Genomic DNA, 24,814 nt, shown 5'->3' with positions numbered 1-24,814 from the left:
CTGTTCTACTCACTGTATAGCTTTTCATGTGAAAAACACTCAAACTATACCTTTAGCCCCAAACTCTATGCTTACCTCCAGACCCATTCATTTAAGTATATCTCTGCTCAAATCCAACAAGTCCAAAACGAATCATCATCTTTCTTCTAAAACTCTTATAATCCCTTATCTCTGTATTACCACCACTGTTTACCCAGTTGCCCAAATTAGAAATGTAATAGCCCAAGACTCTTCCTTCGCTTCTTCCCACAGTACACAATTTGACATTGTCTTATATGTTCCGGCTTTAAATATTTCTCATAACTATCCAGTGGTATACTGGCAAATGTTTATCTACCAGCTTTTGCAGGGGATGGGGGATTAGTAGCATTTGATGATTTCCATGGTGTAATCCTCCCACCATGGTTGATTTCAAGCTACTAATGTGACATCACTGAATAGAATTGGGAAGAGAAGTGCATTACCACACATTATATAGTATTTCCACCTACAGATACAACAGGCATAAATAACCTCAAGAGAGTAGTAGCAGTAAAAGTAGTAAAATAAGTATAAAATGATGAGTTTTGAGTATTTGTTTCTTTTGTTTTTAATATAACTGAATTGTAAGTGTATATACTTTAATTTTCAATGATGGCTTTGTTTAATAGCCAGCTCACAAAATTCCTGGAAATTTAACAACTGGCTCTCATGAGCCAGTACAAGCTGGATCTATCCCTCTCTTTCCCATTCTCAAGACCAGAGACAAAATTTAAGACTCTGACCACCTGTCATCTTGATATTGCAATTTCCTCCTAGTAAGTCTTTCTACTCATCTGTCCCCCACATCGCTGTCCCAAGGACCCTTTCTAACACTCAAATCTGATTATATCATTCCCCCACTTACAGTCATTGAAGCCCCATAGCTTTTCAACTGGAACTTAAAATTCCTAGTTTAATGCACAGAGACTTGCCTTGTTTTGAGCCTTATCTCCCTCTGCTTCACCCACTAACACCCTAGCAACTCAAACATATGCTGTCTTATGACTCTGGACTTTCCCCCATGCTGCTTCCACCCTCTAGATTGCCCTTACATCTTTCACACAGCTAACTAGTACTGAGTGGTTTTTCAAATCTCAGGTCAAGAACTCCCTCCTCTGAAAGTCTTTTCTATACAGGGGCAGTATAGAGTACTGATTAAGAACACGGACATAAAACCTAACAGCTAGGTCTCTAATGTCGGTTCTGCCACTTAACTGAGTAACCTTGAACACGTTACCTAACCTTAGTTTCCTTACTAATAAAATGATGAAAATAAAGTGCTACCTTGTAGAATTGTTGGGAAGATTCGAAGAGTTACTATGCGCAAAACCCTCAGAACAGTGCCTATAACTTAAGCCCTTAGGACTCAGTAAATGTTAGCAATATTAACTACCTAATTGTAAATGCTTCTTATCTGTATTTCCACAGCATTGTGTACACACTCATCACATGATACTAAATCACTGATTTACTTGACTTCTTCCTTTGTAACTCTTCAGACAGGAACCATGTGGCCCTGTGCTTAGGCAGTGTCTAGTAAGTGCTCAATAAACGAACAAAAGAGTAGATGAGTGATGCAAGCTCTGGCCAACTGGGCACATGTTTCTTTTTGACTCATTCAGATGCATTAGATTTAAGAAAGTGAAGGGAATTTGTGAGATCTTGTGATCAAATCAAAGGGAAATATTTTCTCAGATTTAATTAGCTATACATGGTGCTATAAAAACTAAAATCAGAAGGAAATTAGTTTTAAAACCCACAATGCTTTTGCTGATTTTTGCTTCCTCTTTATGTTGCTACCATTTATAAGAAATGTGATAACGGTGCCTTAGCCTAATTCCATTGTTATTTGTGACGAATGTAGGAAAGACTCCTCGAGCTAAAGAGAGCTTTGGTAAATGTGTGGGCAAAAGAGACTCTAAATGTCCACTGGAAAATTATTCTGACCTCACAGCAAAAATTAAATTCTATTATTTTCTGAGGCTCTAAGTTGTTTATCTAAGAATCGCAATTTGACTTTTATGGAAAATGAAAAAAGAAAGAAGAAAGATGTATTGAGCATCTCCTAGGTATCAGGTATTTTTACAAATACTGCTTCTTCTAATCTTCACAAAACTGAATTAGATGTTGTATTAGGGTTCTCCAGGGTGGCAGGGAATAGATATGTGTTTATGTTTATGTTTATATATAGAGATTGATTATAAGAAATTGGCTCTTTCAACTATATACACTGATAAAGTTCCATGATTTGGCTTCTGCAAGCTGGAGACCCAGTAAACATGGTGATCTCAAGTAACTCTGCAGTTCTAGTCTGAAGGCCTGAGCACCAGGAACACTGATGGTATATGTTCCAGACCAAGGGCAGGAGAAGACCAATGTTCCCGCTCAAACAGTGAGGCTGAGAGAGCAAATTCTCCCTTATTCCAACTTTTTATTGGCCCTCAACAGTTCTCATGAAGCCCACCCACACTGGAAGGGCAATCAGCTTTATGCAATCTACTGATTCAGATGCTAATCTCTTCTGGAAACACCTTCACAGACACATCTAGAAATAATGTTTAACCAGATTCCTGGGCATCCCACAGGCCAGTCAAGTTGTCGCATAAAATTAACCATCACAGATGTTATCCCCATTTTCAGATGGGGAATCTGAGGTTCAGAGGGTTAAGTAATTTCCCAAAGATTACATGGATGGCAAGTGTGGGTTCAAGTTCAAATATATGTGTTTCTAATCCTAAAGCACCATGTTCCTTCTACTAAGACAGTAGTTCTATATCAGGTGAATTTGCCCTCCAGGGTCACTTGGCAATGTCTAAAGACATTTTTGGTTGTCATAACTGGTGGGGATTGAGGGACTTGCTACTGACGTGCAATGGGTAGAAGTTAGGGATGTTGCTAAACATCCTACGATGCCCAGGACGGCCCTCACAACTGAAAATCATCCAGCCCAAGTTGTTAATAGTGCCAAGATAAAGAGACCCTGCCTGAAACTATACTATTTTAACAGTTTTCCAAAACAGTAGACTAGTAATAATATGCTGATCTAAAATATAAATGACTAGAGTTCCATAAACCTAATAAATACTGGTGAAAAGAGTGAATGAATGTTAAATTCTAGATTATGATTTATTTTAATAGCCTCACCTACCTTGGAAAATGTGGGAAGAATAAGTGATGGGTACATGGGAAAGTACTTTGAAAAGGGAGGCAATTTCTAGGTCCAGACAAAAACAAAATATTGTTCAAGAAAAGAAATGTAAGTATTATTCAACACAAGAAACTGCTACTTGGCTCAGCTGTGACGAATATTTACCTGGTCATAATGTTAAATAGTGATTTAAATAAGAATTGTGATACAATTATTTTAGGAAGGGGGGAGGGGAAGGAGGAGAAGAAGAGTACTGTGCGCATGTGTGTGTGCATGTGTTGTGTGTGTGTGAAGTGATAGCTGTTACAGTATTAAATTAGTTGAATAATGTTAAATATTAAGATATTTTTAAATACCCGCTTAAGCATTTATTTAAAAATATTGAGTAACTAGCAGAAGAAATTGCTCACTTTCTTTATAAACATCAAAGTAATATTTAAAGCTCTATGGATGTATTTATATAGAAAACTGTGACTCTAAAAAATCATTTAAAAAGTCATATTCTAGTTCTGGGATATCCAGAGAATCTCTATTAAAGAATAAAAAGTGTACCCCTAATCCCATTCAGAGTTCAGACTACCAGGCTTAGGGATACTCTGCAAGAAAATGTAGACAGCCCACTATTTTAAGAGTTCATGTGGAGGCCAATTTACTTAGCCTCTCTGAGCCTCACTTGTTTCATCTCTAAACTAAATAAGTTCATTTGGAACTAATTAAACTCAAATGCATGGCAAATAACAAAAATGACACAGACCAGGTACAACTGCCAGCATCACTTATAGATGATAGTCTCAACTCAGATCCAGCCAGCGGTTGCCATAAAGACATATTGGTGCTAAGAGGCCCAATGGTTCAAGAGAAGCTACAAATCTGAATTTTCACATGAAAGCTCCAGATTTTAGAATGCTAGTTTAAAACACACAGTGCCTGCCAAACCCAATCCATCTGCAAGCCACCACCAGCTCACAGGTTCCCAATGTGCGACCTCTAAATTAGTGAACATGGCTGGCCCCTGTAGGGCAGTGCGATGTCTCGTTTCTAAAAATCTCTATTGAATGTATGAGTTTCTCCAACACCAAAGAAGCAGTTTGTTTAATCCAAACCTGCCCCACTATATTACTTCACTTTGTGACTTTTACATTCTCTGTGAACACTCACAAATCTTCAGACCCAAGATCTGCATAAAGCCTTTATCCAAGAAAGCATAGTCATCAACAAAGCTAGGTGGGCTTCCCTGGTGGCGCAGTGGTTAAGAATCTGCCTGCCAATGCAGGGGACACGGGTTCGAGCCCTGGTCCAGGAAGATCCCACGTGCCGCGGAGAAGCTAAGCCCGTGCACCACAACTACTGAGCCTGCACTCTAGAGCCCGTGCTCCGCAACAAGAGAAGCCACCGCAATGAGAAGCCTGTGCACCGCAACAAAGAGTAGCCCCCGCTTGCTGCAACTAGAGAAAGCTCACGCACAGCAATGAAGACCCAACGCAGCCAAAAATAAAAGAAAATAAATAAATTAATAAAAACAAAACAAAACAAAGACAGGTTCTGCCAAACACAGCTGGGCCAAAAAATCAAGGAGTCGTTCTCAGAGGGACATGATTGGGTAAAAACTGTCATTAATCGGTCTTTTCAGACGTGTTAGTCCACAAAGACAACAATTGCCTTTAAACACAAAGGACAGTATCAAGTTCAATATTTGCTAAGCAGAATATCTTTTAATCTTTTACAAGGAAACTTTTACCCACTACTGCTAATTATCTTCTTTGTTTACAGGTCTAGAAAAATGAAGTCTGTGATTTGTTTCCTGTTCATTTTGGGAACTGCAGTTGCAATCCCGGTAAATATCCTTTCTTCTATTGTTACATCTCTCCTTCCTGACATTCAGTTTAGAAATCCTCCATTTAAAAGAAAATGTTCTTCAGCTTGCGCTATTTACTTAGTAGCATGTTAATCATATCACTTGTGAGGTGGTTTTGATTTTATATAGCCCTAAATTTTTAAGAAATAAACAAATCAGGGACCACCCTCCCAAAATAAATAAATAAATAAATAAATAAATAAAATGTTCTTATAGAATGGTTTGAAGTTCTCTTTTTTAATTTTTTTATGTTTATTGGAGTATAGTTGACTTACAATGTTGTGCTAGTTTCAGGTGTACAGCAAAGTGAATCAGTTATACATATTCACATGTCCACTCTTTTTTAGATTCTTTTCCCATGTAGGCCATTACAGAGTACTGAGTAAAGTTCCCTGTGCTATACTGTAGGTCCTTATTAGTTACCTATTTTATATATAGTAGTGTGTATATGTCAGTCCCAATCTCCCAATTTATCCCTTCCCCAACTTACCCGTACCCTGGTAACCATAAGTTTGTTTTCTACATCTGTAACTCTATTTCTGTTTTGTAGATAAGTTCATTTTTATTTTAATCAAATTACTTTTTTCCCAAGCAAGGAATGAATGACTAGTAAAGATGAAATAAGGTGCTTTAAAAAAATATATTTCTTGGGAATTCCCTGGTGGTCCAGTGGTTAGGAATCCATGCTTCCACTGCAGGGGGCCTGGGTTCGATCCCTGGTTGGGGAACTAAAATGCCGCAAGCCGCGAGACACAACAAAAAAAAAAGGTCGACAAAAAAAAATATTTCTTTAAGAGCTAACAGGTTCTACAAGATACAAGTATGCAGCTGAAAGTGTTGACTAACAGTCTATTAGCCAGGGAATATGCCCAAATACCAAAGAGAACAGGAATAAATAAATTCTCCTATGGAAGCCCACCAGGTTAATATGAGAAATCTAAGAAATTAGTATGAGAAATCTTGGAGCAAATACCCACACTCGCCAGCAGCATTTTCTTCAAGATCAACACATACTGGCTGAGAAATTCTGAGTCTATAATGAAAGCAGGACCCAATAGGTTAGGGACAGGAAATGATATGGTAACCATAAATCAGCTCCTAACTCACACTTGGGGGGGTACGTCCAAGCAAACATGCTGAAAGCAGACAGGACTAGAACTTTCTTTTCTTCACAGCCAGATATACTAGCCCCACCATTCACACTGCAATAAATCAGCCACACACAAATCAGATCAGCTGAGCCGATGTCAGCCGCCTCAAAATACCTGAAAGTTGTCTTTGTTTATTTAACGGGACCGCAGCTTGGATGATCATTTGGATATCTCCCAAAGGATCCATATCGTCCTTAATCAGACTAAAGGATTTGTGCCATTTTTTCCTTTTCACCAAATGGATGAATCAACCTCCTTAAAAAAGACAAAGCAATTTATCTCTTGTCCCTTCTCTCCTTCCCTCTCTACTGCGTCTAAGAGTCTGTCCTTGCTTTTTTTTTTTTTTTAATTTTTTTTTTATAGCTACTTTATTTATTTATTTATTTATTTATTTTTGGCTGTGTTGAGTCTTTGGTTCGTGCAAGGGCTTTCTCCAGTTGCGGCAAGTGGGGGCCACTCTTCATTGTGGTGTGGGGACCGCTCTTCATCGCGGTGCGCGGGCCTCTCACTACCGCGGCCTCTCTTGTTGCGGAGCACAGGCTCCAGATGCGCAGGCTCAGTAGTTGTGGCTCACGGGCCCAGCTGCTTCGTGGCATGTGGGATCTTCCCAGACCAGGGCTCGAACCCGTGTCCCCCGCACTAGCAGGCAGACTCTCAACCACTGCGCCACCAGGGAAGCCCTGTCCTTGCTTTTGTTGCTGTTGTTGTTTAAGGATTTATTTATTATTTATTTATATATTTTATTTATTTTTGACTGCGTCGGGTCTCAGTTGCAGCACGCGGGATCTTTCTTTGTGGTGCACGGGCTTCTCTCTAGTTGTGGCGTGTGGGTTTTCTCTTCTGTAGTTGTGGCGTGCAGGTTTATCTCTTCTCTAGTTGTGGTGCGCAAGCTCCAGGACACGTGGGCTCTGTAGTTTGCGGCACACGGGCTCTAGTTGAGGCGTGTGAGCTCAGTAGTTGCTGCGCGCGGGCTTAGTTGCCCCGCGGCATGTGGGATCTTAGTTCCCTGAGCAGGGATCAAACACGCGTCCTCTGCACTGTAAGGCAAATTCTTTACCACTGGGCCACCAGGGAAGTCCCTGTCCTTGCTTTTTGGATAGCTTCTGGCTGACAGATGTGTCAGCAAGGATAAACACCATGCCACCCAGACCAAGCAGTTCTTAGAAAAAAGAATTTATGAGCACTGCTAAGAATCAGGCTTAAGTAGTGAGGGGCTACTCCAGCTGTAATTATAAATTTTCCTCTGAAATTACAGAAGTGGGATAATTAATATGTTCAGCACAGAGAGAAGTTCCCACAGAACCATTGTTTTCTCCTGAAAATGCGGTTTGCCTTTGCAGCTGTTGCCACTATGTAAACAAGCATCAAAAGGGTCTTTGAACCAAATGTTTGAATGACACGCCTGCATATAGACATGTTCCAGATGTTTCCCTCTTAGGAAAATTATTTTTCATACAGATTCAGTCCCGTGTTAAAAAACTAAGTATCTTCTCAAAGGATATACCTGTTAAAAATCTTGTATATTTTCTCTGCCTGCCTGAATTCTCCAGAAATAAGTGGGTTCTGTATGGTTCGGAGAATCCACACAGATTTCCAGAGGGTATGTTGTTACAAATATACATGTGGAGAGAATGATGAAACAGAATTTCACTTTCTGAAAATTTCTGAAAGATAAGCTGCTGTGTTTCTGAAAGATAAGCTGTTGCATTTCTTCCAGCTTGCTGAGGGGGAGTGGAGGGAGAAGGGCACAGAGACGGGAAGCAGTTCTCCATTAATAAGCCTAAAGTCTCCTCCACTATTGTCCTCCGTCAGGCCCCTGCCAGCAACTTGCCAAACCGGCCACCGTTCTTTCTCCATGCTCCTCTTAAAAATGGCTTCTCTGGAGATTTTTTCAAATATGATTATTCCTTTTAGTTGAAAAGGTAATAAGAAGCAAGAGAAGAAACCACATCTAAAAAAAATCCTGGGGGTGGTGGGATGAATTGGGAGATTGGGACTGACATATATACACTACTATGTATAAAATAGGTAACTAATGAGAACCTACTGTATAGCACAGGGAACTCTACTCAGTGCTCTGTGGTGACCTAAATGGGAAGGAAATCTTAAAAAGAGTGGATACATGTATACGTATAACTGATTCACTTTGCTGCACAGCAGAAACTAACACAACGTTGTAAAGCAACTATACTCCAATAAAAATTAATAAAACAATACAGGACTTCCCCAGCAGTCCAGTGGTTAAGACTCTGCCTTCCAATGCAGAAGGCGTGGGTTTGATCCCTGGTCAGGGAAATAAGATCCCACATGCTGCGGGGTGTGGCCAAAAACTAACTAACTAACTAAATAAATAAAATAATAGAATAGAATAGAATAAAATAGATAACCAACAAGGACCTACTGTATAGCACAGGAAACTCTGCTCGATATTATGTAACAACCTAACTGGGAAAAGAATTTGAAAAAGAATAGATACATGTATATGTATAACTGAATCACTTTGCTGTACACCTGAAACTGACACAACATTGTTAATCAACTATACTCCAATATGAAATAAAAACTTTTAAAAAGTAATTTATATTTCACTTTAAAATTAAATCAGTCAATAAATCAATCAGTAAAATCCTGTACTCCATGACTTTCTTTACATTATATAATCAGCACTACAGGACCTGGTAATGGAGTAAAGACAAGTCAATTCAAATAAAATCTGAGTTTTATACTTATACCTGGACCTGTCTGACATGAGTGTTCACAGTATCTCTCTAATAAAGATCTGTGATGAGCACCTGCCTAAGATATCAGACAGTTCATATTATTACCACTTTTTGATATTACTACTAGCTATAGTAATTTTTCACTTGGTTTACCCCTTAAAATTCACAAAATGTCTTGTATACATAGCCTTATCTTGATATTTCTGCTCACTTCACCTTGAGAGATGAGAGAGTACAGATGAATAATTTGTCAAACCACCACACATAGTAAATAGCAGAGTCAAGACTTGAAGGAGGGTCTCTTATCTCTACGTCCAGTTGTTCAACTTCTCCATCATGTATCACTGCCCAGCTCTTCATCTATGCCTCCAGTCTTGCTAGAAATAGAGCTATTCCTATAAAGGAAATAATACTCCATAGCTGTTCAGCCCTTCTAGACTTCGTGTCCTGTTTCATACAGTTTTTCAATTAGTTCAGGATTAAATTATTTTTTTACTACATGATTTCCTGATGAATATACGACTGATAGAGTTAGGAAAGTACACAAATATTGAATAAAGGTTTTATAACTTTTTCTGCTAATTATCAGTGAGTACTTAAAAGTTAATTTAAGAAAATGCACAGTGCTATAGCCTATGGTTAATTTGATTTCAACTTTATGCTAAACAACATTTTTCAAAATTATAAAGTATAAATGCTTTGTAAAAGTTTGAAAAACACAGAAAATAATTCCAAAAATCAGAGGTTGCTATTATTGAAATCATTTTGGCCCTATCTTCCCCCATTCTCTGCATATATAACTTTTTCTTAATCATGATTGGGATTTTGTTTTCACTTAAGATTATATTCTGACTATTTGCTTGTATCTTTAAAAATTCTAGAGAATATCTTTTAACTGATGTTATAAATGAAATATATTACTACTAACAATGATGACAAGAAAAAAGTAGCTAGAAATTTTAAACATTAACATTTAGGCATGAATAACAAACCAGTTTTTAATTTTTTCAGACACAAGCAAGGCTCCTATCTGATCATTCCAACCCAACTGCTGATTCCTTGAGTTCCTTCCAACAGGCTGAAATGTTGGTAACATCTGAGCACACTGCAATCCCCATTGTAAGGACTGAAGATGCAGAAAATGAAAAGGAAACTGAAGTATCCATAGAAGACCATCCCACTCATAAGGTAAAAGTAACACGGTTATACTACTACAGACTTTTGTCTCCCGAAGTCTCAATTCTAAAGTGTGGTCGAAGAGACTACCTTATTCACTCTAAGTTTAATTTTTTTAAGATGGTGGTCACATCAGCTGCTTCCAATCTCTAACAGAATTGTGAGGATTAATGAGTTTTACTTCTTGGGCTTAAGTGCTACATAATTGTTTTATTTCACAAAATTCAAGTTCAGGTTAAACTTGTAGCTATCGAATGTGAAGAACATCAAAAATAAGTTTATAAGACATTATGTGAAGAAAAAGAATTAAGCAATATTCAATGTTGGCTTATGAATTGTAAATATGATGTAGATATGACATTATCATTTGTTTCAAGGATAAACTTTTTTCTTTTTAGCCTGAAAAATCTTCAGTACTAAAGTCAGAGGAGGAAAACCATGACCCGTCAGCAGATCAGGACCAGAGTTACAGCCAAAACCTGGGATTACAGGATCAAGAGAAAAGTGAAAGTGACTTAACTGAGAATTTGGAGTATACACCAACTGAAGGTACATTGGACCTAAAAGAAGATATGAGTGAGCCTCCAAAGGAAAAACTCCCTGAGAGATTCCTTGGTCATGATGTTAGTTCCATTGTAGATTCTAATCAACAAGAAAGCATCACAGAGACAGAGGAAAACCAAGAACAACCTATAAATGACTCACATCCTCAGTTGAACAGGAGCAGCAAACGTAGCCAAGACCTAAGTGTTCAAGGAAACCAAGAACAGGATCCAAATATCCCAAATGGAGAAGAGGAAGGGGAAAAAGAGCCAGGTAAAGTTGGTACCCACAATGATAACCAAGAAAGGGAGAGAGAAGTTCCCAAGGAGCATTCCAACAGCAAGCAGGAAGAAGACAGTACACAGTCTGACGATATTTTGGAAGAGTCCTATCAACCAACTCAAGTAAGCACGATGCAGAAAGATGAATCTGAACAGGGTGGCCAAGAGCAGGAAGAGGAAAACTCCAACGCAGAAACAGAAGAGGAAACTGCCTCAAAAATCAGTAAGCCCAATCAAGATAAAGAATGGCAGAGCCAAGAAGGAAAGCCTGGCCTTGAAGTTGTCAGCAACCATGAGGAGATGGACAAAGAGACTCTTTCTGAGCCTTTGCTGGTGGAGCCTACGGATGATGGTAACATCACGCCCAGAAATCATGGGGCTGATGATGATGGCGATGATGGCCCCAGACACAACGCAAGTGAGGAGTACTCCATCCCAAGCGAGGCTTTCCTGGAGAATGAAAGAGCTCAACCCAATTACCATCACGTTAAATATGAGGAGCAAAGAGAAGAAGCACATGAGAATGAGAATGTAGATACCAGCGAACCTGTAGAAAACCGAGGGGTGAGATTATTTACAATGATGCTTGTCCGATAAAGTGGTTAGCTTTTCAAAAAATAGCCATGACCTTTCTCTGTGCTCTGGCAATCCCTTGTGCTTATCTCTTAGTACCTTACTAAAATATATTATAATTATTTATTTTTCTCTACATCTCCATCATTAGTCTGAAAATGCCTGTTTTATTCGGGTTCCCCTAGAAGCATATCTTGGATTTTAATGCAGTTTGTTTGAGAAGTTCAGGGAACAAAGAGGAGTGGAGAAGTGATACAGGGAAGGAAAGGAAGCTCATCAACGGTACATAATTAAAGCCATGTTAAGCACATTCCTCTGAATTATCCCCTTTGGAAAGTGAGGGAGCTGAGGATTACTAGGAGAGGTGTTAATTCCCCAGCACTTCCAGTCTGTCCTTGAGCAGGCCATATAGAGTGCCGTGGTTTTCCAGGCACAGAGATGCAGATACTGGCAGTTGAACGTCCCTGGCACTAACTAGAGTGGTAAATTCTGATAGATAAGAGGGATGGGGGGCATGACAACTGCTGCTCTCATGCCTTGATAGCAGGTGCCAGGTCATAGTCAAGTTGATCACCAATGTCTAGCAAAATGCCTCTAACATAATAACGTAAGAGATCCAGCAATGTTTATTGATTTAGCTATAAAGGCAAAGAACAAAGACTTCAGCTACAGCTTTATGAAGCAAACACACACCAAAATGATAATCGGGAAACGACAACAGGGTGAGGGAAGGGAAGAAACATATTGTTATTTGGTTGTTTAATCATTTGGAGCTTTCATGCAAAACTCTGGCAGCCACCGGCCAGGAGTACCCGGCACAGCTTTTGGTGGGCAAGGTGAATACTGACTTCGATTCCTGAGAACTCCGCTGCCATTCTAAGGCAGGAGTTTTCTTACATTTTAGAAACCTGGTAAGAAACATTTCCCAGTAGCATCACAGAGATTACTAATGTAATCATGTCTTAACTATAGAATCACATGGTAATACCGCATTTCTACTGTTTTCCCAAACCAAAGGGGGGGGTTCCAACCTCGCTTCTGATGTTAGTTCCAATGTTTATTGGGTAATCCCCAGAGATATAGCACTGAACCCAGTTCATAAAGATAGAAATGGCTCCTGTTCTCAGAGGGTTACTGTCTATTTCCACGGTTGCGGCTGGTGTCTCCTCCTTCTGAGATCTGAAATGATTGGAGTATGAAAAGATCTGTGAAGGTACGCACAGTGGAAATATAAATTATGTAAAGGCTTTCCGTAAAATAGACTTCAGCTTCTGCTCTTGTTATTATAAAGGCCGAGAAAGCAGAAAGCTCACCAAATGAAGATGACAGTTCAACTGAAGGCAACACAAGGGTGCATGGTGTCGGTGAGTACGGGCTAAGCAAGCAGTCTGTGACTATATGAGGAGAGAGATGGAATGGGCTATGCTGGGCTATCCCCACGCCTTCATTTGTGACTACTGCACAGAATTTTTCCTCTCCCCACTCCTCCCCAAGGAAATGCTCCTATAAATTGTTGACATTCTCGTGTGCACATTTGATCTACAACTATGGTAACTGTGTTTACAAACTGGAAATCCGGTTGCAATATTACCGCAAAAGCTAGAATTCTTTTTCTCTAAGTCCTTTTGCTTCAAAGAAGAAAAATTGATTCTACCTTATTTACACTCAAATCCATAACTTAGAATTGAGATCCCATATTTAATAAAGACCTAATTCTTTTTTTTTTTAATTTTATTTATTTATTTATGGCTGTGTTGGGTCTTCGTTTCTGTGTGAGGGCTTTCTCCAGTTGTGGCAAGCGGGGGCCACTCTTCATCGCGGTGCGCGGGCCTCTCACTATTGCGGCCTCTCTTGTTGCGGAGCACAGGCTCCAGACGCGCAGGCTCAGTAACTGTGGCTCACGGGCCTAGTTGCTCCGCGGCATGTGGGATCTTCCCAGACCAGGGCTCAAACCCGTGTCCCCTGCATTGGCAGGCAGACTCTCAACCACTGCGCCATCAGGGAAACCCAAGACCTAATTCTCAATCACATACCCCAATCACAAAATTTTGAATTTCAACCATAAAGTTCTCGTGGTTTTATTTAACTTTTGACCAACTTGCGCAGCACTGCTCTGTAGACGTCAGACTATGACCATTGCAGGCAGGTCAAGAAGAGTTGTTTGTTCTTTTCAAATCCCCAATCCAAACTGCAGAGAAATCTAGACTATTATGCAAAATAGTCTGGAGACAGAGGGTCCCACCTGAAAATTAACGCATCCATTAAAAAGGCTTCTAATGTTTTCCCAAATTTTCTCTTATTCGTGAAAATGGAACTGTTTGGATGAATTTGAGTTTACGCACTCAGTTTAGCTTTGTCCATGTTTCCTGTCCAAACTTTTCTGTCAGATTCTTGCATGAGCTTCCAGTGTAAAAGAGGACACGTCTGCAAGGCTGATCAACAGGGAAAACCCCACTGTGTTTGCCAAGATCCAGTGACTTGTCCTCCTACGAAACTCCTTGACCAAGTAAGGATTCTACAAAATGGTCTTTAAGGGACATCAAACAGTTAGTGATTTGAATGAAAGTAATTTGCAGTTGAAATCTTCTGTTAAAGAAAAAAGTAAATGCCCAGGTTATCATCTAATATTTAAACAACAGTCAATAGAAACAGCAGTTCATTAGACAGACTTTAAGCAGAGTGTTTTCCCAATGAACATTCCCAAGCTTGAGGTTTTTCTCCTACTTGTCTTTCCTAGGTTTGTGGCACTGACAATCAGACCTATGCCAGCTCCTGCCATCTCTTTGCTACTAAGTGCAGACTGGAGGGGACCAAAAAGGGTCACCAACTGCAGCTGGATTATTTTGGAGCCTGCAAATGTAAGAGTCCAACCACCACTGCTGAAAGGGTTTTGGGTGAATCTGAATTATATACAGATATATATGTACTCATATATATGCAGACGACAACAACAAAAAGTTAATGTAGTTCTGGATCCAGGCTGCATATTAAAATAACTGGGAAGACTTTTTCAAAAATTAGAAGAATAATGCCCAGGCTTTAACTGTAAGAGATTCTGATTTAATTGGACTGGGTTGGAACCTTGGTGTTGTTTTTTCACTTGTTTTTAAAGTAACCGAGACAATTCTAATGTGCAGCCAGGGTTCAGAACCACTATGATAATGTTATCCGCTTAATAACTGAGATGAATCACTGGAATTTTGTTAAATTAGTTGTCCTCTTCCCAAGCTAAGCCTTTGCCAAGAAGTTTTAATGACAGCGTGGTCTTCCAGAATTTTTTGAAATTGTCTTCCTTCCCCAGGATGCTCTCAATTGTGTTTGGATCTCCTGGTCGCTAAGTGATTCTCCACATTAGCGGTGTCCTGTATTTCCAGACACATGAGAGGATTCAGTTTCTCAGCCCGCTTGATGTTAGATGCAGCCATATGAGTTGCTTCGCCCAGTGAAATCTGAGCAAAAATCATCCATGGGAGTTCTGGACAGAGCATTTCAGAGCTGGTGTATGGCTCTCCATGCCCTCTTCACCTCGTGTTATGATGCTGAGATGGCGGTGTTGCCCCCATCCTGAGCCCCAGGGAGACAGAGGAGCAGAGCTCTCCTGCCAACTTACGGGGGACACGTAGCAGGATGGAGAAGTAAACGTTGATGTGATGTACAGCATAGCAGTCAACGCTGCTGTGTGGTGTATTTGAAAGTTGCTAAGAGAGTAGATCCTGAAAGTTCTCACCACAAGGAAATAAAAAATTCAAGTAACTATACGAGGTTATTCCAACTCTCTGGTTCTAGAGCAGTGGTTCTCAGCCCTGGCTGCACCTCACAATTACTTCTGGAGCTTTTTAAAACATCCTGATGCCCAGGTTCCACCCCCAGATCAATCAAATCAGGATTTCTTTGAATGGAAGCTGGCATCTGGTATGTTTTTAAAACACTCCTGGCAATTCTGTTACGACGCCAGGGTTAAGGACCACTGTTGTGACGGAGGGGCAGTGAGGACGCTGTCAGTCACCGGAAGTTGTTAAGCGTCCTGTTATGAGGACTTTCCTTGGGACCGGAGTAAGACCCCAAAATTAAAATCAATTTACTTTCTGCCTGGAACAGCTATTCCTGTTTGTACGGACTTTGAAGTGACCCAGTTTCCTCTAAGGATGAGAGACTGGCTCAAGAATATCCTCATGCAGCTTTATGAACCTAACCCTGAGCACGCTGGGTATCTAAATGAGAAGCAGAGAAATAAAGTAAGTTATCCACGGCCAGCTACCTAAGCGTCTGTGTACAGGGCTTGAGGGAAAAAGCGTCAGGGGATGGGGGCGGGGGAGGGGGGCGGGGGAGGGGTATATCAGCCCTTCCTCTGCTTATCAGCAGCCACTCCTGGTCAACACCCATGGAGTAACAGAATAGTAGTGGTCATGTTCACGCCTCAAAGTTTGGGACACAGCCAAACCACCCGATTCCTACACGCAGGGCAGGGGCCTGAGCAAGAGCTCTGGAACTCATCCCTCGAGCAAACTCTGTTGAGCAAAGTGAACCTCAGTTCAGCGTTTATATGTTCAGGCCCAGGCATATCATTTAAATCTAAACGTGTTTTTTGCCTTTATAGGCCAGACATAGATTTATGATACAAGGGAAATCCATTAATAACAATGTCAGTAATATATTAAGATTAAAAAGTGCAGATTAATCCTAGAAGCTCCCAGGGAAAATTCATTCATCAGATAGTTATTGAGTGTATACCAGGTACCTGGAAGTGATTTACATGCTGGAAATACAGCAAGGGACCAAACAAAAATCTCTGCCTTCATGAGCTTACATGCTAGGCAAAGAGACGATATATAGTTATATACACAGGTATGCAAATATGAACATACATGCAAATGTATAAATATATGCAAATGAACATTTGTGCAAATATGTTATGTCAGGTGGGATGAAACATGCTATAAAGAAAAAAATAAAACATGTAGGAGGGTGTGCATTAACTGTGTCAAATGCTGTTTACAGGTTGTTGAGATGAGGACTGAGAGTTGGCCCCTGATTTGGCACATGGCAGTCACAGCTGACCTTGACAGGCACTGTTTTTGCAAGAGAAAAGCCCGTATGGATAGGGTTCAAAAGAGAATAGGAGGAATGATGTAAAAGCAGCAAGTATAGAAGACGTTTTGCTGTAAAGGGGAAAAGTGAAATGGGTGGCAGGTGGAGAGGAATGCGAGTTCAAGGGTCCTATCTACCAGCGGAAGGTGGTAGAGGGTGTTTGTATGCTTCTGGAAATAATCCAGTAAAGAAGGAAGGGTGCCCACCTGCCACAGAGCATTCTTGAGTAGATGAGAAGGGGTGAGCTTCTAAGCACCAGTGAGTGGCTGGGCTTAGTAGATGAGGAACGAAGGAATTCCATGCATGGTGACGAGGAGGGAAATTGGTAGATGTGTACGTGAGAACAAGTAGAAGTTCTGTTCTGATTGCTTCCAATTACTCAGTGCACTAATAGGTAACGTCACAAGCTGGTAGCTTTATACGCATTGCCCCTAAATAATTTCTATCCTCTCTCTTTAACAACACATTGCCACAGACAGCCTTGAGAGCGTTAGATACAAAACAGGGACATTTCAATGGGGGTGCCAAGCAGCATCACGCCAGGGCTAACCTGAGCTGCAGCAGGCACTGGATGGAAATGCATAAAGGATTAAGAACGGAGTACGCCAGGACTTCCCCGGTGGTCCAGGGGTAAAGAGTCCGCCTTCCAGTGCCGGGGACGCGGGTTCGATCCCTGGTCAGGAGACTAAGATCCCACATGCCGCGGGGCAACTAAGCCTGCGCACCACAACTATTGAGCTCACACGCCTCAACTAGAGCCTGAGGGCTGCAAACTACAGAGCCCAAGTGCCCTGGAACTGGCACGCCACAGCTGCAGAGCCCACGCCACCACTAGAGAGAAGCCTGTGTACCACAACGAAGAGCCCACGTGCCTCAACTAAGACCCGATGCAGCCAAAAATAAGTTTAATTAATTAATAATGAATCTTAAAAAAAAAAAAAAGAATGGAGTATGCCAGTGGGGAAGAACAGAACTTTCCACTAACAAATGAACAATTTTGTCTACGTCAGTTCAGCCCTTTTCATTAAAACCTTTTCATGGTTTTAAGAAATGGGAGGAACATCACTTGGTTAAAAGATCCAAAAAAGACTTAAATTTCTTCTGAAAACCCAGGGTTTTTTTAATGTTAGCTGTTATTCTATGCAGAAAGCTGTAGTGTTGATTAGAAGGCATGTAATTTGTTCTCAAATAACGTTCTGGGTTTGTTTTCCTCTGTCATGTTAGGATCACTCTTCAAGTAAAGTTTAGCAAGTGATAATTCCGTTACACTTGTCTGATTCTCTAATGATCATCTCCCTTCCTAATCTCAGGTCAAGAAAATTTACCTGGATGAAAAGAGACTACTGGCTGGGGACCACTCAATTGACCTTCTCTTAAGAGACTTTAAGAAAAACTACCACATGTATGTGTACCCTGTGCATTGGCAGTTTAGTGAACTGGACCAACATCCTAGGGACAGGTAAAAACTTTCCACCTTCCCATTACTAGGTCACCTCCCTGATATAATGTGCAGTTATCTATACCCAAGAATTCTAAACAGATTTAGGAAACTTCCCAGTGCCATTTTAGAGCACAGAAATGTCAAGCAAATACGGTTATGAGTCTAAACACAAAGCTGCTTTGAGGGACTTCCCTGGCCGTCCAGTGGTTAAGATTTCGCCTTCCAATGCAGGGGGTGTGGGTTTGATCCCTGGTCGGGGAGCTAAGATCCCACATGCCTCGCGGCCAAAAAACCAAAACATACAACAGAAGCAATATTGTAACAAATTCAATAAAGACTTTAAAAATGGTCCACATTCAAAAAATTTAAGAAAAAAAGAAAAGAGCTGCTTTGAAAATAACAGAATATGGCCACAATTCCACAAGCTCCCAAGTTTACATGTTAGGGTCCAGCCTCCCGAGAGGCTCTTTCCTCTCTTTCTCATTCTTGATCCTAAATTCTGAAGCTAACCTGATTGGCCCCAGTTGGATTAAGCACCTACGTCTGGAATGATCCGGTATGGCCGGTGGTAAGAGCCAGGTTGTATAAACATGATTGTTGGGATGCACCCCTATAAATTTAGGGTGGAGGGAGGATAGTTCCTAGGGAAGAAGGAAACCTTATGAACTGACATCCCAAAAGCTGTCTGTCTTACCCACAAATAGTGTATTTCATTTGTAGCTCTTCATGAATGCACTACTTATTTGCCGTCCTCAGCAACCTTGTGGAAGAAAAATGCCCTTGGTGATGCTAAGAGTTAGCTCTTCATACACAAGTTAGTTACCCAGTTAATTGGCTGCCATTTATCTCATTGCAGAGTCTTGACCCACTCTGAGCTCGCCCCTTTGCGGGCATCTCTGGTGCCCTTGGAACACTGCATAACGCGCTTCTTTGAAGAGTGTGACCCCAACAAGGATAAGCACATCACCCTGGAGGAGTGGGGTCACTGCTTTGAAATTAAAGAAGGTAAATTCATCATCAGCCCAGGGAGAGGGGTGTCCTCTTCTCCAGATAAGCCCTAAGCCCTGCAGCCCTCATAGACAGGTCGTGCTGTGTGTTCAAACTGAAACCTAGAGACCACAAGGGGGCAGACTGCAAGGTTATTTCTTACCCCCTTTATGATCTCTGTTTCAAAGTGTAGCAAGGGTGAACATTTAAGCGGTAACTGCACTGAGGTCTCAGAAATTGGCTAAGCCTAAGAAAGTGATGTGAATCCAGAGAGCTGAGCCAAATCTCCAAAGGCTACCTTTCTACGGAAGGAAGGAGGGACTTTATATCCTTCCTTAACCTGAGTATTGGGCCAAACTTTAACAAATCATATGTGAAGAGTAAAACAGCAAGCTTGATTCTGAAAATGGGAGATGCCAGAAGAATCTTAGAATTTATTACCAACACACTAAAGATTTTCACCAGTTGTGCCCAGGTGTTATTCCTTTAATCCAAAAGGAATTCCCCCTGCAGCGGAGGAATTTAAATTTAGACATTTGTTTTGCTAGGTTATGTCTTAATGTACTTCCTTTTCTTTTCCTAAGTTACAGTTGATTTTTATGAGCAAGCCTGTTTTTAATAATCGAGATATGAAAGATGTTCAAAAAATGAGCAATCAAAACTACTCACAAAAAAACACAAAAAAACAAAAAAAATGCTCACAGAATGTAAATCAACAGTGAACATCAAATCTCTAAAGCAGAGGTTTTACCCATGTGTTCACGACATACGTATATGTAGGATGACTATGCAGCCAAGAAATAAAGAAAAGTAAGTTCATCAAAGGTCAGAGTTTCCCCAAAAGAGGTAACTTGTGTGAACTTCACTCTAAAAATATTCTTTATGCATATGTATGATGGCTTGAAATTGGAAAGAAAGAGTTGGAATATGAGGATTTAGTTATTTGTTGATAAATAGATAAGCAGAAAAGGTCCTTTTCCTCTACAATGTTATTCTGTGAAATAAGTACAACTGCAATGAGCAAAGAATGAATATTTTTGTAAGCACCTCGTTCTGTGTGTTAGGTGTCTATTTCTGCACAACAAATTACCCTAAAGATTAGAAGCTTAAAATCTCTCTCACAGTTTCTGAGGGTCAGGAATCCGGGAGGACCTTACCTGTATGGATCTGCTTTAGGATCTGCTCTGAGCTCACCTACATGGCTGTTGGTAGGAGGCTTCAGTTCCTCACCATGTGGCCCTTTGCACAGTGCTGCTCATAACATGGTATCTGGTTCCCTCCAGAGCAAGTGATCAGAGACAGAGACAGAAAGAGAGAGAGAGAGTCCAAGACAGAAGCCGCAGTTCCCTGTAGGACTAATCTCAGAAGTGACATATTTCTGCCATATTCTGTTTGTCACACAGTCTAACCCTGCTACAATGTGGGGGGAGACCACAGGAGATGGGGATCATTGGGGGTCAGAGTGGAGACTGGAGACCACATACTGTTTACACCCTATTAACATCAATAGGAGATTAACAGGCAATTAAGACCCAGTCTCATGCAAATAATGCCAATTTCCTTCCTAACACCTATTCTATAAGCACAGTACTTACAAATTCATATACAGCCCTAAAACTGGCTAACAATGTTTTTTTCCAATTCCCATGTTGACAAGATAAAATGTACCCAAGGACAGCTGCCCCGACCCCTCCCCTCCACCATTATCAAGAAAAAAACTTAGCTGGGACAGGACATATTTATGTATGCCCTTTTGGATGGCACGTGATTTTAAAGGAGTGATCCAAAGGCAAATTTAGAGAGAGGCCATTTAAGGAAACCAGTTGCACTTCACTGTTCCTTTCGAAATTTCTGGCAGCTCTTCAGCATATGGGCCTACGCAGGCCCTGTGCTGGGTGGTTGTCTGGGAGAAGCAGGAAGGGCTTAAACTTCTGTGACTCGCAAAGCTCCTAATGTTCTTGTTTGTTCACTGTGGTTTGGTTATGATTACATTTTGAAGAAGGGAAAGAATTATCACACAATAAGCCAATAAAGCAGATATTAAATATTCAGTCAGGACATGTAAACAAGTTACTGCTTTAGGATTCAGCTAGGGAAAGAAAAAAAAAAAAGTCTATTTGTAAGCATACAAATTTATTCCCGCAGGATGGAGAAATCCACAGGACAAGATAAATTGTAGCCAGTGTTGTCCTGAATTTTAACCTCCTTTGCTCTGAACTAGATGTGCTCAAATATTCCAGCTCTGTTATTAACTAGCTATGCGAATTAGGGCATGCCACTTATCCTCGGCAAGTCTCATTTTCCTTGTGTGTAAAAATGGGATTCAATTACGAGGTGAAGGAGTCTTATTTACTTAGTGCCTATGACATACTGTGGACTAACATATATCCACATTAATCTTTAGGAAAACCTTCCAAGCTAGACGAACAGGGGAAACGAGTCACATCACGCAGGTCCTACTAAGCCAGTTAAAGACACTATCCCCACCGTACTGGAGGATGCCCAAAGGGTTTTTAACAAGGGAGTGATTTCACTGGATTTGTACTTAAGGAAGATTCTTTTGGTTACATTGTGGATAAGCCAGAGAACTGTTGTGGTGAATCCAGGCAAAAGTTGATGAGAACCTGAATTAGGGCGGTTATAGTAGGGAAAAAGAAAAGTAAACATATTCAAATATATTTTAACATATCAACATATTCAAGATATAGTTGAGAATATAAACATATTCAAGATGTACAGTATGCAGAAATAATAAGACAATGTTTCATAGGAAATATGTGGAGGCGGGAAGCAGGCAGTTAGGTTGAGAGGAAGAGAAGTACAATGCCTCGGTTCCTGGCACAGGCCAGGCAGGGTAAGGAGAGGTACCTTCCACTGAGACAGAAAACACAAGAACGGAAGCAGGTTTGGGGGGAAAAGATAAATTCCATTTGGGACACATTAAATTTTGAAGTCGTTGGGTGACAACGTACACTTGATAGTTGAGGGACTTCCCTGGTGGTCCAGTGGTTAAGACTCTGCACTTCCAATGCAAGGGGCGGGGGTTCGATCCCTGGTCAGGGAGCTAAGAGCCCACATGCTGTGCAGCACTGCCAAGAAAATAAAAATGAAAAAAAAAGATAGTTGAATATATGGGTCTGCTTTTCAAGATGGAATTTAGGAACTGAAAGACATATGTGGGGATTGTGAGCATACAGAAAATAATTGATACCAGGGAAGGAAATTAATTCTCTTAGGAAAATGTGTTGAGTTTCATGGAAAAGGGTTTTGGGTTGAATACCAAGGAACATCTAGATGATGGATACAGGAGGAAGAAGGAGTACATGAGGCAGAATGAAAAGTCTCCTGAAAGGAAAAAGAAAAGAGGATAGTGCCATATCTAAGGAGGTGTTTCAAAGAGGAAGAAGAGATCACAGTGCTAAATGCTGCTGAGATGTCAAGTAAGGTAAAAGACAGAATATTCATTGGATGTAGAAATAAGGATACCCTGGATGGCCTTGGAAGAGCAGCTTTTGTGGAATGGTAGAGATGGAAGCCAGACACATGAGAAAGAAGAGGAGATAAGAAAGGCTAAAGAGTGAAGGTGTGAAGGCAGGAATGAGCTAGAGAGGGATATAGAGTTGAGGGAAGCATTTTTGAGAATAAAAGAGGCTTGAGCTCTTATCATTTACTCATGCACTCATTTCTTCAACAAGTCTTTACTAGTGGTCTACATAGTACCAGGCACTGTTCTCAAGGCTGGATATGCAGCATATTTAAACATTAATGGGAAGGGCCTGGTAAAAAAAAAAAAAAGGAAAGATTGAGGATATAAGAAAAAAAGAGGAAAATAGGGGAGAATTCTGAGATCGGAAGAGATCCTGAGCACAGGCAGAGGATTAGCCTCCAAGTCAACAGGAGGGACACCTCTCAACTGAACAGAAAGAAGACAGCAAGGTGGCGGAACAGAAGGACGTGCGCTCACTCCCTCATGCAAGACCACTGGAATCACAACTAACTGCTGGACAGCCATCGACAGGAAGACACTGGAACTCACCAGAAAAGATACCCCACATCCACAGACAAAGGAGAAGCCGCAATGAGACAGTAGCAGGGGCACAATCATGATAAAATCAAATCTCATAACTGCTGGGTGGGTGACTCAAATTGGAGAACAGTTATACCACAAAAGTCCACCCCCTGGAGCGAAGGTTCTGAGCCCCATGTCAGGCTTCCCAACCTGGAGGTCCGGCAACGGGAGGAGGAATTCCTAGAGAATCAGACTTTGAAGGCTAGCAAGACTTGATTGCAGGACTTCGACAGGACTGGGGGAAACAGGGACTCCACTCTTGGAGGGCACACACAAAGTAGTGTGTGCATCAGGACCCAGGAGGGAAGGAGCAGTGACCCCACAGGAGACTGAACCAGACCTACCTGCTAGTGTTGGAAGGTCTCCTGCACAGGCGGGGGGTGGCTGTGGCTCACTGTGGGAACAAGGACACTGGCAGCAGAAATTCTGGGAAGTACTCCTTGGCGTGAGCCCTCCCGGAGTCCACTATTAGCCCCACCAAAGGGCCTGTAGGCTCCAGTGCTGGGTCACCTCAGGCCAAACAACCAGCAGGGAGGGAACCCAGCCCCACCCATCAGCAGACAAGCGGATTAAAGTTTTTCTGAGCTCTGTCCACCAGGGCAACAGTCAGCTCTACCCACCACCAGTCCCTCCCATCAGGAAGTTTTCACAAGCCTCTTAGATAGCCTCATCCACCAGAGGGCAGACAGCAGAAGCAAGAAGAACTACAATCCTGCAGCCTGTGGAACAAAAACCACATTCACAGAAAGACAGACAAAAGGAAAAGTCAGAGGACTATGTACCAGATGAATGAACAAGATAAAACCCTAGAAAAACAACTGAATGAAGTGGAGATAGGCAACCTTCCAGGAAAAGAATTCAGAATAATGATAGTGAAGATGATCCAGGACCTCGGAAAAAGAATGGAGGCAAAGATCGAGAAGATGAAAGAAATGTTTAACAAAGACCTAGAAGAATTAAAGAACAAACACCTAGAAAAATTAAAGAACAAACAAACAGAGATGAACAATACAATAACTGAAATGAAAAATACACTAGAATGAATCAATAGCAGAATAACTGAGGCAGAACAACGGATAAGTGATGTGGAAGACAGAATGGTGGAATTCACTGCCATGGAACAGAATAAAGAAAAAAGAACAAAAAGAAATGAAGACAGCCTAAGAGACCTCTGGGACAACATTAAACACACCAACATTCGCATTATAGGGGTCCCAGAAGGAGACGAGAGAGAGAGAGAGAGAGAGAGAGAGAGAGAGAGAGAGAGGACCCGAGAAAATATTTGAAGAGATTATAGTTGAAAAATTCCCTAACAGGGGAAAGGAAATAGCCACCCAAGTCCAGGAAGTGCAGAGAGTCCCATATAGGATAAATCCAAGGAGAAACATGCCAAGACACATAGCAATTGAACTGACAAAAATTAAAGACAAAGAAAAATTATTAAAAGCAACAAGGGAAAAATGACAAATAAATTATAAAAAAAAAGAAGACAAAAAGTATGAGTGCAAATATGAGTAAATTTATAAGTAAGGAGACTATTATCCCTACTTTACAAGTGAAGCCAGTGCTCACAAGAAATACAGCAAAAGTCTGTAATCTTTCCGTCTCTTGGGGCAAGAGGAAAACTTACATTGGGCAGGAAAACTACTTGGTGTCCCAGACAGGGTAGTATGCTTCAGATTAATCTGCTTTAGGTATCTGTTCAAGAATTATTGAGTAAGGGTGGGCCACAATGCTAAGGAGTGGTCTTATATCCCCCAG

At 41.0% G+C, this 24,814-nt stretch overlaps 1 protein-coding gene across 1 annotated transcript in view; it reads left to right on the top strand.

Annotated features, from left to right (window-relative positions):
- The window catches only part of SPARCL1 (SPARC like 1), a 45,625-nt gene extending 26,567 nt beyond the window's left edge, over positions 1 to 19,058 (top strand). Inside the window, exons 2-10 of the mRNA XM_057547149.1 lie at positions 4,940 to 5,003; positions 9,907 to 10,083; positions 10,470 to 11,459; positions 12,760 to 12,832; positions 13,856 to 13,974; positions 14,206 to 14,326; positions 15,567 to 15,703; positions 17,867 to 18,015; positions 18,854 to 19,058. Of these exons, the coding sequence (XP_057403132.1) occupies positions 4,950 to 5,003; positions 9,907 to 10,083; positions 10,470 to 11,459; positions 12,760 to 12,832; positions 13,856 to 13,974; positions 14,206 to 14,326; positions 15,567 to 15,703; positions 17,867 to 18,015; positions 18,854 to 19,058 (2,025 nt within the window). The 5' untranslated portion in view covers positions 4,940 to 4,949. The remainder of the gene's footprint in view (positions 1 to 4,939; positions 5,004 to 9,906; positions 10,084 to 10,469; positions 11,460 to 12,759; positions 12,833 to 13,855; positions 13,975 to 14,205; positions 14,327 to 15,566; positions 15,704 to 17,866; positions 18,016 to 18,853) is intronic.
- Positions 19,059 to 24,814: the final 5,756 nt, after the last annotated feature.

This window comes from Balaenoptera acutorostrata, chromosome 5 (genome assembly GCF_949987535.1).
Source record: "Balaenoptera acutorostrata chromosome 5, mBalAcu1.1, whole genome shotgun sequence".
NCBI lineage: Eukaryota > Metazoa > Chordata > Mammalia > Artiodactyla > Balaenopteridae > Balaenoptera > Balaenoptera acutorostrata.
Note: the sequence above shows the minus strand (reverse complement) of the source record. Positions and strands in the feature narration are given on the sequence as shown.